Source organism: Mus caroli, unplaced genomic scaffold (genome assembly GCF_978045245.1).
Source record: "Mus caroli unplaced genomic scaffold, Mus_caroli_1 scaffold_3, whole genome shotgun sequence".
Lineage (NCBI taxonomy): Eukaryota > Metazoa > Chordata > Mammalia > Rodentia > Muridae > Mus > Mus caroli.
In genome coordinates this window covers 142874938-142889433 of record NW_028227258.1, presented here as the reverse complement: position 1 = coordinate 142889433, position 14496 = coordinate 142874938, and the positions used below count along the sequence as shown (strand labels likewise).

Below are 14496 nucleotides of genomic sequence, written 5' to 3'. Positions count from 1 at the left end.
TTCTTTTAACACTCTATCATATTTTAAACTTTGGTATACGCGAGTGTGTGTGTGTGTTTGTGTGTGTGTGTGTGTGTGTGTGTGTGTGTGTGTGTGTGTGTGTGTGTGTGTGTGTGTGTTGCGTGTTGGTGCCCCAGAGGCCAGAAGAGAATATTAGATCTCCCTGGAGCCAGTTACAGGGAGTTGTAAACTCTATCAAAGGATCCAGACCTACCACACACAAGTCTCCCCACTTTATTCTAGATTCCTTTTGCTTGACCCTCATTAAGCAGTCCAGAGAAATACAAATACCCAGTAAGTTTAAGGAAACAAAAATGATACATACATTACTCATTATAGCAGTGAAAACAAAATCCATATTGAGATTCCATCAAATGCTGGTAAGCACATAGGGGGAAAAGAACACATTCTTTTTTTGAATACAAATTAGTGCAACTATTTTTGAAATCAGTATGTTCCTCAAAAACCTAACAATGTGACCCAGCTATACCATTCACACACACACACACAGAGTTTGCCATGAACCTCATCAGTACTCAAGAGATGTCTGCTGTTGCTGTAGGAATACATCTGACAAAAGTAACTTGAAGGAGAACAGGTTTATTCTGGATCACAGTTCGAGGGTATGGTCCATCATGATGAGTCAGGGCAGAGGAACTTGAAGCAGCTGGTCACATCACATTATCAATCAGGAACCAGGACTGAGAAGTGTTTGTTACTGCTCAGTTACCTGAGGCTCTCCCTTTCCTTGGGGGTCATTGGCCATGGGAATAGAGGGAGCAGAACTGACAAACAAGGTTTGGATAGCTATGTGTATGACAGAAGGATTCCCAGGAGTCAGCTTCTGTAACACAGCTCTCCTTTATTGTTTCAGGGGGAGGGTAACAATATAAGGGTTCTTAGGGGTATGGATGGAAAGGACTGATTGGTCAAAGTACAGTACTTAATTATCATAAAGGCAGGAAGGGTTGATTAGCTATAACACAGTACTTAGTTATCATATAGCTGGGGAGCTAGAGCAGGATTTGTGTGCTGAGTGTCCCTTATAGAGAACTGTGCACATTCCTTAGATAAGGTCACACATCTGTACTCAGAGACACTCTCCATGTAAGGTTAGACAAAGAAAGAGAAGCCCCACTAAGAAAGGGAGTCCTCCATTCTGTGCCAAGCTCAGAGAGCTATCCAGACATGGTGGACTTCAACCTTAATAGTAGGATTCTCCTACTAAGTAACAGCTACTCTTCTCTACTTACAGTTTAGGTTTTCATGCAGGGAATGATGTCACTACAAAGGATGGGCCTTCACTTCAATTACTACAGTCAGAATAACCCCAACAGGCATGCTCAGAAGCCTGTCTCCCAGGGGAGTCTAGATTTTTGTCAAGTTGATAATTAATACTTGCCATCATGCCATGCATTACTTCTTTTTGCACTCTTAATAAATGCTAATATATGAAACCAATCTGAGTGCCATAAGTGAATGAATAAAGGCAGAATAGTGTCATACACACACACACATACACACACAGTGGACTACTAGTCATCTATTAAGAATGAAATTAGAGAATGGGCTTAGAGATGTGGCTTAGTGGTTACCATTGTTACTACTCTTGCAGAGGACCCAAGTTTGTTTCCTTGCAACCATCTTACTCATAATCACCTCCAACTCCAGTTCCAGGGGAAGCAATGCTCTCTTGTACCCTCTGTGGACTCATGCATGTAGTGCTGCACGTAAACCCATGAAAGTTCACACGCCTATAGATACAAATAAGAGATTTGAGTTTCAAATAAATTGAGTAGAACCAAAATATGAAGCATACAAGTAAGACTTAGACAAATACATTTTTTCTCATATGCATAATTCAGATAAAAAAATCAATGTAGAAAGTATAGAGTAACAATTTGAGACAAAGGGTAAGATATGGGACATGATACAGTCATTTGTGAAGTGCAGGGGTGTTATGAAAAGGTCGGTTAAGTTTATGTTTGTTGATAAGACATTCGAAATATCATCAGTGAGAACCAGAGAGTAAAGGTTGCAAAGGAGAGAGAGTACAATGACTTTATTCTGGATAAACAGATATTTTTAACATGTCAGAAGTGTAGTGTATTCTTCTTACCCAAGCATATATACACATAAAAACAATAGACCAAACAGGATCAGGTATGGAGAAAGACAGAAGCTGAGAGGGCCAGGAGAATGAATGGAAATATGCAGCTGTCAGGGGTGTGGGGTGGGAGGAACGTCTAGAAAATCCAAAGACCTGGGATGAGGAGGCTCCCAGGACTCAATGTGGGTGAGCTTAGCCAAAATGCCCCAAAGAAAGGATATGGAACCTGAGACCACCTCCAGGAGTCAGACAGGACCCTGGGTAGATGGATGGGGACATCAACCTATCTACAAAACTCGCAACCCAAAATTGGTCCCGAGTAAAAGAAATGCAGGATCAAAAATGGAACAGATTGAAGGAATGACTGGCCTGTGACTGTCCCAACTTGGAAACCATTCCATGAGCAGGCACCAAACCCTGACACTATTACTAATGCTATGTTGTGCTTGCAGACAGGAGCCTAGCATGGCTGTCCTCTGAGAGGGTCTACCAGCAACTGAAACAGATGCAGATACTCACAGCCAAGCATTGGACTCAAGTTGGGGACCCCTACAGAAGAGTTAGGGGAAGGATTAAAGGAACTGAAGGGAATGGTAACCCCACAGGAAGACCAACAGTATCAACTAACCTAAACCCTAAGGATCTATACAGGACCCTACCACCAACCAAAGAGCATACATAGGTTGTCTGAACCCCCAGCACATATGTAGCAGAGGACTAGCCTCAGAGAAGAGGATGAACCTAATCATGTAGACTTGATGCCCCAGGGAAGGGGATGCAGAGAGGTGGGGCATCCTCTCAGAGGCAAAGGGGAGGGGTGATGAGGGGAAGAACTCTAGATTGGAGAGGGGATGCAGGGAGGATGGGGAGGCAACATCTGGGCAGTAAATAAAATTAATTTAAAAAGTAATCACACAGATCTTTCACTTCCTTAGAGTCACACCAAGGTATTTTATATTATTTGTGACTATTGTGAAGGGTGTTGTTTCCCTAATTTCTTTCTCAGCCTGTTTATCCTTTGTGTAGAGAAAGGCCATTGACTTGTTTGAGTTAATTTTATATCCAGCTACTTCACTGAAGCTGTTTTTGTGAGGGTATGCCGGGGCCTGGCAAACACAGAAGTGGATGCTCACAGTCAGCTATTGCATGGAACACAGGGCCCCAATGGAGGAGCTAGAGAAAGTACCCAAGGAGCTAAAGGGGTCTGCAACCCTATAGGTGGAACAACAATATGAGCTAACCAGTACCCCCAGAGCTAGTGTCTCTAGCTGCATATGTAGCAGAAGATGGCCTAGTCGGCCATCATTGGGAAGAGAGGCCCATTGGTCTTGCAAACTTTATATGCCGCAGTACGGGGGAACGCCAGGGCCAAGAAGTGGGAGTGGGTGGGTAGGGGAGTGGGGGGGGGGGTCTGGGGGACTTTTGGGATAGCATTTGAAATGTAAATGAAGAAAATACCTAATTAAAAAAATAAATTTAAAAAAAGTAATCACAACAGTGACTGTATGACTCTTCTGTCATCCTTTCACTGTACTTAGTATCTGGTGGAGTAACTTTTCCATCAAACTTACATTTATTCTGTGTGTATTGTGACTTTTCTATTAGTGGTTATAATGTATCCGTGTCATGCCACTTTGAGACTTACAGAAAACGTATATGAACAGTACAAAAGCTCTTGCATACTAGTCTTAAATGTTAACACTTTCTTACGTTTCATCATGTCTGTACTTTCCAGATAAATATGAATTTCAGCATCTGAGAGGGAAAAAAATTTGACAATGGATAAATGGATTCAAGGGGTAATTTTAGATAAAAACTGCAGATAACTAAGCCTCAGAAACAACCACAAGCTCTTGATGAGTCTTGAGTAGATGAGTTGAAGGCTAATAGTGGGTTATCTCTTGAGATTCCAGAGGCTGATAAGATGGCTCATCAGGGACAGATGACTACTGGCCAAGCTACACCTGACAACCTCAGTTCAATACTGGGAACTGACATGATGGAAGGAGAGAGCTAACTTCCAGAAGCTGTCTCTTCATGTGTACCTTGGCATATGTGCACATGTACAGAGGGCAGGAGAGAGGGAATGAATCAATGTTAACATTGTGACAATCGTGCCACATGACCAGTAGTAACAATTCCACCAGATACCAGTAAGTATTTCTTGTAAAACACCATGATCTCATTGAACCCTGTAAATGATCCTGTGTGAAATTTACCTTCAGTTTGCTATATAGTTCAGGGATTACGGTCTAGTAATTACACAGGTTGCAAGTTATAAGAAGCAATTTTTATTCTCCTGTAACAATTCTTTAAAATCAGAATATGGGTAGATCTGAGGTTGGAACACAAACTTCTACAGGAGGCTCTGGAAAACCAAACCCAAAAACATGACAAGAGTGCAGGTCTGGTTTGTCCAGCTCAGGGGTCCACACATAGTTACACAGTAACAGGTGAGGTACTTCCCCTGACTCTTGCAACTATAGAACTAAGACTATGTACCATACATTATGTGTGCAAACTGCCAAAGAGCTTGGCATGATGATACATGCCTATAATCCTGCCATTCAGGATGCAAGAGAATCTAGAGTTCAAGGTTAAGGTGGGCCACATAAAAGGTTCAGGCCAGCTTGGACTAGATAGTAAGACCTTGTCTCTAAATGTATAAATAGATAATTTCAAACAAGCTTAAAAAGAATTCTGAGTCACTGGCTGGATACCCAGCATCACACACACACACACACACGCACGCACGCACGCACGCACGCACGCACGCACGCACGCACGCACGCGCGTATCAATCTTTATACTACAATATCCCAGGGTTAGAGAAATAACTCAGTGGTTAAGAACATGTATTATTCTTGCAGAGCACTGAGCTCACTCCCAGCAACCATATCAGACAGTTCACAACTGCCTGTAACTCCAGCTCCAGTGACCTAATAGTCTCCTGACTCCCCCAGGCATGTACACACAGAGACATGGATGATGGATGGATGGATGGATGGATGGATGGATGGATGGATGGATGGATGGATGGATGGATTGGCAGGAAGTCAAGTTGATAAATAAAAATTTAAAAATACAATAACTGCTTGATTTTCATTGTTATCTTTTATTATCTTACAATATATTTCAAAAATGCCATTATAGTTGCCTTGAGTTCTCTGAGAGTCCTTGAACACCTAGACACACACAAACTTCAGTCCGAAATACCAACCGACCTGGACCATCACTACCAAAAGGGCTATAGTTTTTAAATAAATGTGTGACAATGCAAAATAAAATAAAAACCTGTTGAAACAGAAAGTAAACTTTGCTTTAATGGATATAGAAAGGAGGTGATTTGTTGTTTTGTCTTCAACACGTCTGGTTCTGGCAGCAAGCAGTTATACAGCTTAGCGATGTGCCCTGAAAATGTCTGCTTTCTGCTTGTACATAGCACTTGAATCAGAGACCAGACGTGGGGAAAATGCTCTAAATGCCTTCAACACCCCCCTTCCAGAAAGCCAAATGTTAATGAACTTAATGGTCTCATGGGCCATAGAATTGTACGGTTATTTCTCCTCAGCAACACTGGATGGCTTCAATGATCTCTAAGAGAGAGACAACAAAGACGTAAGGAAACCCTCCAGGGTCTAACTTCCCTTCACTTTCTCCAAGTAGCAAAACAGCAGCTCTACCTGGTAAAGATGCATTTCAGTTTCTTCCTGTTAGTTTTAATGATGTTGCCTTTAAATAGATTTAGCTGACTTCTAAAAAGAAATATTAGTTGTCAAATATGTTAGAATTTTAAGAAAGCATCGCATACTTGTACTTCAGTCTTAAAGAAAAACACAAGTGTATGTCTCTATGTATACATCTTACCTTCATTGAAGTCAGTTTTCTGGATAGATATGAAAAATAAGAATAAGTGATCAGTGCTGGCTTTCTTTCTCTCTAAGCAATAATGTGGATCCTGTTTTAGTCAAACTGACTGCAGTCCTTTCTTAATAACCACAAAAAGGCAATAAGCCCAGCATCTCTGGGATGGGTATGTGTTGATGTCTGACATCAGACCAACCAAGGTGGCACTGTGGCATTCTAGGCATCCAATTTCCTTTTCAAGTTTGTCAGTTGTTTAAACTATTAATTTTCTCTAGCAGGATACAGTGTCACCACAGAGTAAGGCCAAGAGACCATCTGCTGCTCAAACATCACAGTGGACTTAATTCTTAAAAGCCACTCTAACCGGTGAGCAGGAGTCAACAGAGCCAGGCTTGGCCACATTCAAATCCTCCCAAAAGCACTTTACAGCAAATGTCCCTGTGTTTTAACTGGTCTACAGTAATCTTATTAAAATTACAGCAAGTATGACTGTACAGCTTTTTGTAGAGGTTTTTTTTTTTCTTTTTAGGTACTTCTATGTTCAAATGAACACAATTCCATTTGCAAAATGTAATTGCTAATGTCTTTTCCATAAAACATGGTTGGCAAAATAAAAAAGGCACAGAAGGGACTAAGTAGGTATGTTTTCACCTTTCAGAGAAGGGTACCAAAGCACATGTCAAATATCGTTCATGAAGAAAAGCTGAAAAATAATATATTCGGTAATTCATGCACAACTTGAGCTACGCAAAACTTTTTAGAAGTCTCCTGAGGCTTGAGGAGAAAATGAGTTTTCCAATCACATGCTTCTGTGAAACAGAATATAAAGCTACACATACATTTGGTTTTAACAGTGGACCCATGTTTTTCAGAACAAAATGTGAGGCAATTAAGCAAAGGAAAACAATACCAAAATACCTTCATAAACAAACTTGACCTGTAGCCTCTGTCTTGTGCGGAAAATGTCCAATAAGATGTAAAATGCAGCATACATAGTCATGTAATCTAGAAACTTTCCATGATAATTTATTGCAAATTGCACTTGACAGTTCACCACAACAATGGAAAGCTGGCCCCCTGTTGGTTTGCACAGTCCTTGAGCCCAAACTGAAGTTGAAGTCACCAGTAAAATGATCTGGATAAAAAGTTTGCAGCTGTGCTCAACCAGCTGGCTCCACCTTCAGGGTGTGATCCAACCCGGGACACTGCCTTGTCCTGCTCCTTTGAGGGACTCTCATCCTCAGGCAGGTAGTCAGGTAGCTCTGTGTTCTCTTCCACTTCCACAGGGGCATCCTGAAAAGGGACCAGCATCTGACACGGAGAAGCCGGAAGAGCCATTACAAACCAGCCTAACACGACACATACATCCCCCAAGTCACATCCTCATTCTAAGCACCATCTTCATTCCCAAGAGTCGCAAGGGCTCCGAGTCTAATGCTTTCTCCTTTCATGAAGTCAGTCTGTCTGGGTTCTAGGATAGGAGTAACCTATCAATGTAGAAATGGGTTAAACAGGGGCGGGGGCGCTTTGAACACATCTGTGGGAAGCCAAAGGAGCTCACAGCTGACAGATGCATTCCTCCTCATCACAGAAGCTAGTACTCACCATATTTACTTGTTCAAAAGGTGTACTTTTATTTTCTTGGATTGGCAAAACTAGTTCAAGTTAGAAAGAAAGTACTGAAAGAGCATAAGGAAATGGTGTCCTTTACCCATACATGTGCATCACAGCTCCACTGCGCTCAAGTTCGCCTTACAAGAGCACTCTGAACTTCAGAACAAATTTTCTATACTACTAAGACAGTAATTAACTGTTTATTAATATAGACATGAATTTCATAACTATTCCTCTACAAATGTTATAATTTTCTAATCATAAAAATAACCACGAGCCCCAGTTTGGTAGGACTAGAGTAAAGTACAAGTTTACCTCTTCCCCACTCTCGCTCTTCACAACTTGCTGAGCTTTCATGACCTTGGTTGATGCTATTGCTGACGCCAGAGCCTGGGCCGGGAAAAAGGAGCAATTCTAAATGGTGATGTGCTAAGTTACAACTTCATGCATAACATCATTCAGTTGTTGAAAGTACTAACCTCTGCTTTCAAATCTGAACGGATCCGCACCACGCATCTTTGAACAGCCATTTGAAAAGTAAAGCTAATAACACCTTTAATTTTTAACAAAGCCTCTTCACATAGATTTCGTCGAGACTGAAAAAGTGAAGGCAAACAGTTACTAAAACAGGCAGAGGAAAGAAAACAGCTCAAACCACATACCCTACTCATCAGTGCTGACTCTGTCCCTTTTAAAACACTAAGGAACAGACTTATACAAACCCACATGTCAAGGCCTACTGCACACATAAGCTGTAAGGTGTAGCCTACTACATTAAGCCTCCACAACAGCTAATTCCTATGCTGGAAATTGCAAGGAATTGAGTAATGAAGGTACATGCTTGTCTGCATAAGCATATCTAACACAGTAACAGCAGCAGCATTATAATCTTACGGTGCCACAGAGAAATATGTGGTCCACTATTAACAACATGTCATGACATGAAACATTGCTATGTGTTAACTGAACTAGGTCTGGATTCCAACTTATCAGTAATTCCTAGCATATTTCAAACTCCATTTTTGGGGGGAGCTGGGGGTAGTCCTGGCTGTCTTGAAACCAGGCTGGCCTCAAACTCAAGAGATCAGCCTTCCTCTGCCCCCCCGAGTGCTAAAAACTTTATACTATCACCACCTAGCTCAAACTTCAATATTAATATGAGGTTTAATAATTTCTAATACCAGAAAGACATCACCCAATGCTAATTAATATCATAGAAAGAACAAATGAATAACAGGACAAAGTGCTCAAAAACAGAAGCAGAGGTTCCTGAAGCTTAAAGGTGATCAAACTGCAGTCCTTCCCATTTCTGTGCCGATCTCCTGAGACAGCCACACTCCTTTACCTACATATCACCTGACCGCAGCTTAATGATGAGACAGAGTCGACAAGTGCAACAGAGAGCATAGGGCATGCCTGAAACAGTCTATTCTAGTTTAAGAATCTCTAGCTGGATTTGGTTTTCTCTTATTTTGGGCATGCAGCAGGAGGGGTTTGAAGAGGGGGTAGACCTGAAAGAACGGGAAAGTGACTGTGATTGGGGTATATGATGTGAAATTCCCAAATGGTCAATAAAAATATGTTGGAGCCGAGCAGTGGTGGTGCATGCCTTAATTCCTGCACTCAGGAGGCACAGGCAGGTGGATTTCTGAATTCAAGGCCATCGTGGTCTGCAGAGTGAATTCCAGGAAAGCCAGCGCTACACAGAGAAACCCTGTCTCGAAAAAAAACAAAAAACAAAAAACAAAAAAACAAACAAAAATATATTGGAAAAAAATCTTTAGGGTTATGTTAGAATTAAAAGCATCTGGAATTTGAGTCATTGTCCCTTATAAATAGTTCATCATTCATGGCAATACCAAGTATTATCAATATTATCTTTTTGGTTTTTATTTTCCTCTGTTAGTATTGACACTGTAACACATGGCTATTGGAAGATATTTGAGCACACCGAGACTATGTTGTTTACTGGAAAAACCTGTTTCTAGCTGTGGTGCCTCACCCCAAGCACACATCTTTAATCCCTCTGGCTGGAATACAGAATTGCCCTTAGTACACACATTTAATCTCAAACAATGAAAGTAAAGTTAGTTTGTAGAAGGAAGTATCCATTTGAAAGTTATGTCTAATTGAGTGGCAGACAAAGTGACCAATCCGAGAAAGATTTGACAGAATAGGATATATCTAACTCTCATGAGGAGAGGGAGGAAAGGGAAACTACTTAAGAAAGCAATGCAGACAAATGGACGGATGACAGACAGACAGGAAAAGGAGGAAGTTTTACCACAAGAGTTTTATAGAGACAGGTTGAAGAGAGAACAAGGTAGACACAGGTGAAAGCAGGATGAGTCAGAGAAGAACAGAAGATTAGAAGCCAGAAGATTAGAACAGATTGCCAGAGTTAGTTTGAGGCCAAGCAAAGGTGGAGAGGCTGAGAGAGCCAGACTGAATCAGTCAGTTAGGAGAGGAATTTAAGACAGAACAGCTGAGTTGATCCAGCTAGCCAGAGTACTGAAAGAATAAGCAAGAGTGCGACAGTTCCGCAGTAAGTCTCAGAAGCTGAAAATATTCTAGGCCTAGATCAGATTGTACAGAGGCTAGAAGCTCTCAGTTCTAGGACTGACAGAGACAGTAAGCTTCAAGACAACAATTACAACAGGAGGGTAATAGATACCTTTACACATGACCTTTATACTCTAAAGCAGGGTGCTAATTATCCCACTTCACCACATCTTATTCGATTTGTCTTTTCTCATTATCACTATCCAGTGCCTGTAATTAAGAAACTGCCTTTTTCTTTGACCTTCAGGAGAGTATCCTCATCAATTCAGCTATATTTCAGATTTTGGCAAGCACGGTCACAATGACTGTATATTGGCCTATATTTGTGAGCAGTTACGTTTGAGTGTGTGGTATATATGAGAGAGGAGGGTGGGAGGCATGTATGTATTTGCATATGTACACTCATGTATGCACAGAGGATACAACTCAGGTCCTCATGATTGCACACCAAATATTCTTATGTGCTGAACCTCACCCCTTTGGGATTTTGTGTTAACTTTGGAAAGTGACTGTTTCTCATTCTCAACATAATCAACAGGATACACTGGAGATATTTTATGTATATTAATGCATTCCACTTAATCAATTTTCATTTATCAGAAAATTTCTAGAATTTTCTAGAAATGTTTTGGGCTTTTGTAGCTCAGTTTCAGTAAGTTATTTGTTAACATATTTGGTCCTGTCACAGAAAATAAAGACTGTAGAAGCACCCCCTAATACACACATACGTATTTACTAAATCTTAAAACCTTATGTTTGAGTCCCTAAATAAAGCGAAAGGTTATGAATTGTCTTTATAAAAACAATTAAGCAATTTAAAATACAGACAAAATGCTATTGAAAAAACAACCTCCTGATGCTTAGATATTGGAAAAGTAACATCTCTGAAAGAAGAAACTGAGGTGAGCAAAATGAAATTGATGCTAATCTTGGCTGTCAACTGGACAGAACTGAGAAATGAGCAGGAGATTAGGAGAGCACAGCTTGTGGCCAGAGAAACAGCTTAAGGGTTAAATAAGAGCCCTGGCTGCTCTTCCAAAATAAGTAGGTTCAAGTCCCAGAATCCACATGGCAGCTCACAACCATCTGTGGAGGATCCAACACTCTCTTCCAGCCTCCATGAACTCTGTACACATGTACACAAAAGGAACATCTCTAGTATGTAGTATGTTGTCTGTGAGGGCATCCCTTACGCTGCAGCCCCAGACAGAATAAAAATAGAAAAGAAGAAAGCCCCTGCAGATACTCCCGCTTCTAGGGTAGCCAGCCACCTCTACTGCCCTAGCCCTATCCACAGACATTGGCACAGCATATTTCAGGCCCAAAGCCTCAAGGCTCAGGAATCATGAACTAAAAGCTATAAGCCAAAATAAGCAACTCCTCTCTTGAGTTATTTCTGTTAAGTAGTTTGACATAGCAACAAAAAAATCTAACAAAAACCAACCAGAACTCAGAAGCCTCCCTGAGTTCAGGACCAAGTTAAGGGACGTAAAATAAAGCAACTATAATTCTCAGGGCAAAGCAAATTAATAATGAGAGGAGGACAAAAGAGGAAGGAGCCACACAGAGAGACAGCCACTGTCTCCAGAGTCAAGTGTGCAGTGGTCACTGCGAGCTGACTGATGGTCAGTACATGGATGCTAGGAGGCAACCCGAGACTGAGCAAAACTCTGCTGGGGAGGAGCAGAAAGAACAACTCTATGGGCTCACACTAGGTTAGGAATGCATCATATCCTCATGGACTACACTAGACAATAACTGTAAGTCCACAGGGTAGGAAGAACATTGCCTCAGTAGTGTACCAAACGTATCCCTAGGTTGAAAAGCATGGTCCTACATAATAAAACTTTAAAACAGAGCTCAAGACCCAACCACTAACAAGCAACAGTCGGTTCACAATAAAGCTGAGCAGGGATAGTGGGGCACAGCTTTAGTTCCAGTTCTCAGAAGGCAGGGTAGCAGCCTGGTCTACAGAGGGAGTTCCAGGACAGACAGGGATTTACAGAGAGACTCTGTCCTGAAAAACCAAACAAAACAGAATACAGCTGAGGAGCAGTTACAGGCTGTGCATACAAATGAATTCTGTGTTCCACAAAGCACAAAATATCTGCCACCAGACATTCAAAAGAAGCAAACAAACACTACACTAAACTAGAAAAGCCAATATATTCAGAAACAATACAGGTGGTGGAGTTAGTGCACAGGGGCATTAACAATTTTCCTAAAATGTTTTCTACGTTCAAGAAGAGAGAGTGTAAATGTGCAATGGTGGCATCATAAAATATCTAAGTTAAAACGTGAAAATACACTGTAAAAACAATGTTTATAAGACACACTGGGGAAGAAGAATAACAAACTCAGCACTCAGAGAAGATATTAGGAACACAGAAACAGAACCGATGCTAAGTGTAAGAGAAGGGATGAAGTAGACAGGACCCCAGTGAACTCGGACAGCACGTAATTAAGAATCCCTGACAGATCCAGGAAAAAGGGAGAAAATTTTGTTTTGAAGATATGATGGGAAAATCCATACAAATTTGCCACAAATTTAAATTCACAAAGCCAAGAAGTTAGATAAAATGGAAACAGAAAAACACACAAAGAGAAGACTGGGCTCCTGCTAGCCGGAGAGCTTCAAACTCAGATTCCAGAGCACAACCCTATCATCCAGATGCTGTGCGCCCTAAAGCTGGCTGGGCAAGGCTGCTCTGCCTTGGCCCAGGAAAGGGACATCCACATCAGTCAAGCCAGTAAGGACCGAGGAGCAGGCAGTGCAGGAGCAAGAGGAGGGAGAAAGACAAATGACAGCAGGATTCTGAACACAACATGGTGTGTGGCTATTTCAAAGTGCAGTAGAAGAAAGTCAACATGGAGTCCATATCCATCAAAAATAAAACCATTTTAAGCAAAAGTAAAAGGAGGGCTTTGGAACATATGAAAATCAAGTTGAAAAGTTGACTGTTTAAGTTGCAATAATGAAGGCTATAGAACTGTTGGGAGGGGGGAGGGGAAGAGAGGTAAAAGTCAGGCAAGAAAGTAGAGGAGAAGGGGGATGGGAGAAAGTGGGTAGGCAGGGAGGCAAGGGGAGGGAAAAGTAGAGGGGGGAGAGGAGGGAAAAGAGGGGGAAAGAAGGGGCTGGAAGAAAGTGAACAAAGAAGGTGATGGGGGGAAGGGGGAGGGAGGAACTGGAGGAGGAAGAGGGAGGGAGGAGGTGGATAAGTGGAGGGGGAAGGGGATGGGAGGAAAGGGAAGAGAAGAAAATAAATAGTTGCTCTGAAGCAGCTAGACGGAATAACAGATTGAGAGCATGAAAAAAATTCTTAAATGAGAAAAATCTTTATCAAAAGGCGGTTCTTGGCACATTTTGGGGACTACTCCCTGCTGCTAAGAACTGTTAACTTTATTTCTCAATAAAACCTTGGTGTCCTTTAAAAAAGTTGGTTCTCAGTCCCAGCACAGCAACATAATCCTATAATTAGAGCATACAGCATTCCTGAGGCTGAGGCAGAACTGCCTGAGTTCAAGATCAACCTGGATACAAAGTGAGACCAGATCTCAAAACAAGCAAAACAAACAAATAAAATCAAAAAACAAACCAAAAAGTCCAAAACCACAGAACTAATGATAACAGGATGAGCTCAAGAGTGCCTGCTACCAGGTCTGAGGACCAAGGCTTGATCCTAGGACAGGCGAGAAGCAGCCTCCGCTCACTGTCACATGTGCACCCCTGCCCGCCCACCCCCAATTTAAAATGTAATAAATGTAATAGAACATTTGGGTCTTTGAAAAGGTCAATGAGACTGGTAAACCTTTAACTTCCAAGAAAAAGCCAACGACTCAACTCAGGAATAAAGAAGGAAATATTACTGCCAACCTTATAAAAATAAAACGTTATGAAAGGTTAAGTATCTTTTGCCTGGTCTTGGGATCCATTCGTATAAAATAAGGTTTACAAATCTGTGTTGGGCTTCAAACCAGGGACCCCTAACACTTACCCCGTTAACACACAGGCTAGTCCACTGGCCTGTTCTCAAGGACCTAGCAACTGCTTGCATCATCACCTGCCTGTACCAGGTGTGTGCTGTGTACAAAAAGGGCCCTCCAGTCACCCCAGACCCATCTCTCCATCTCCGTTTCCATTTCCCACTCCCTCCCTCCATCCCTCCCTAGGTTCCTCTTCCTTTTGAGTTCTCTCTAGCTCCCTCTCTCTCTCCCCCACCCCTCCCCCACCCCCATCCCTCTCCATCCCTCTCTGTCTCCCTGTCTACATAGTGATTTTTCCTGGCCCCATTTTCAGTGAACCTGTCAAGAGCTGCTTTTATATCTGTAATTTGGCCTGAATT

General features: G+C 41.7%; 1 protein-coding gene across 3 annotated transcripts in view; it reads right to left on the bottom strand.

Annotated features, from left to right (window-relative positions):
- Window positions 1–5205: 5205 nt before the first annotated feature.
- Armc1 (armadillo repeat containing 1) overlaps window positions 5206–14496 on the bottom strand; it is a 30079-nt gene continuing 20788 nt past the window's right edge. For 2 of the 3 annotated variants that reach the window (XM_021157671.2, XM_029475277.2), the window contains exons 5-7: window positions 8071–8187; window positions 7907–7981; window positions 5206–7288 (exon numbers count right to left, since the gene is read on the bottom strand). In XM_021157671.2, the coding sequence (XP_021013330.1) occupies window positions 7097–7288; window positions 7907–7981; window positions 8071–8187 (384 nt within the window). In that variant the 3' untranslated portion in view covers window positions 5206–7096. The remainder of the gene's footprint in view (window positions 7289–7906; window positions 7982–8070; window positions 8188–14496) is intronic. The other variant, XM_085836011.1, reaches the window with a different exon arrangement.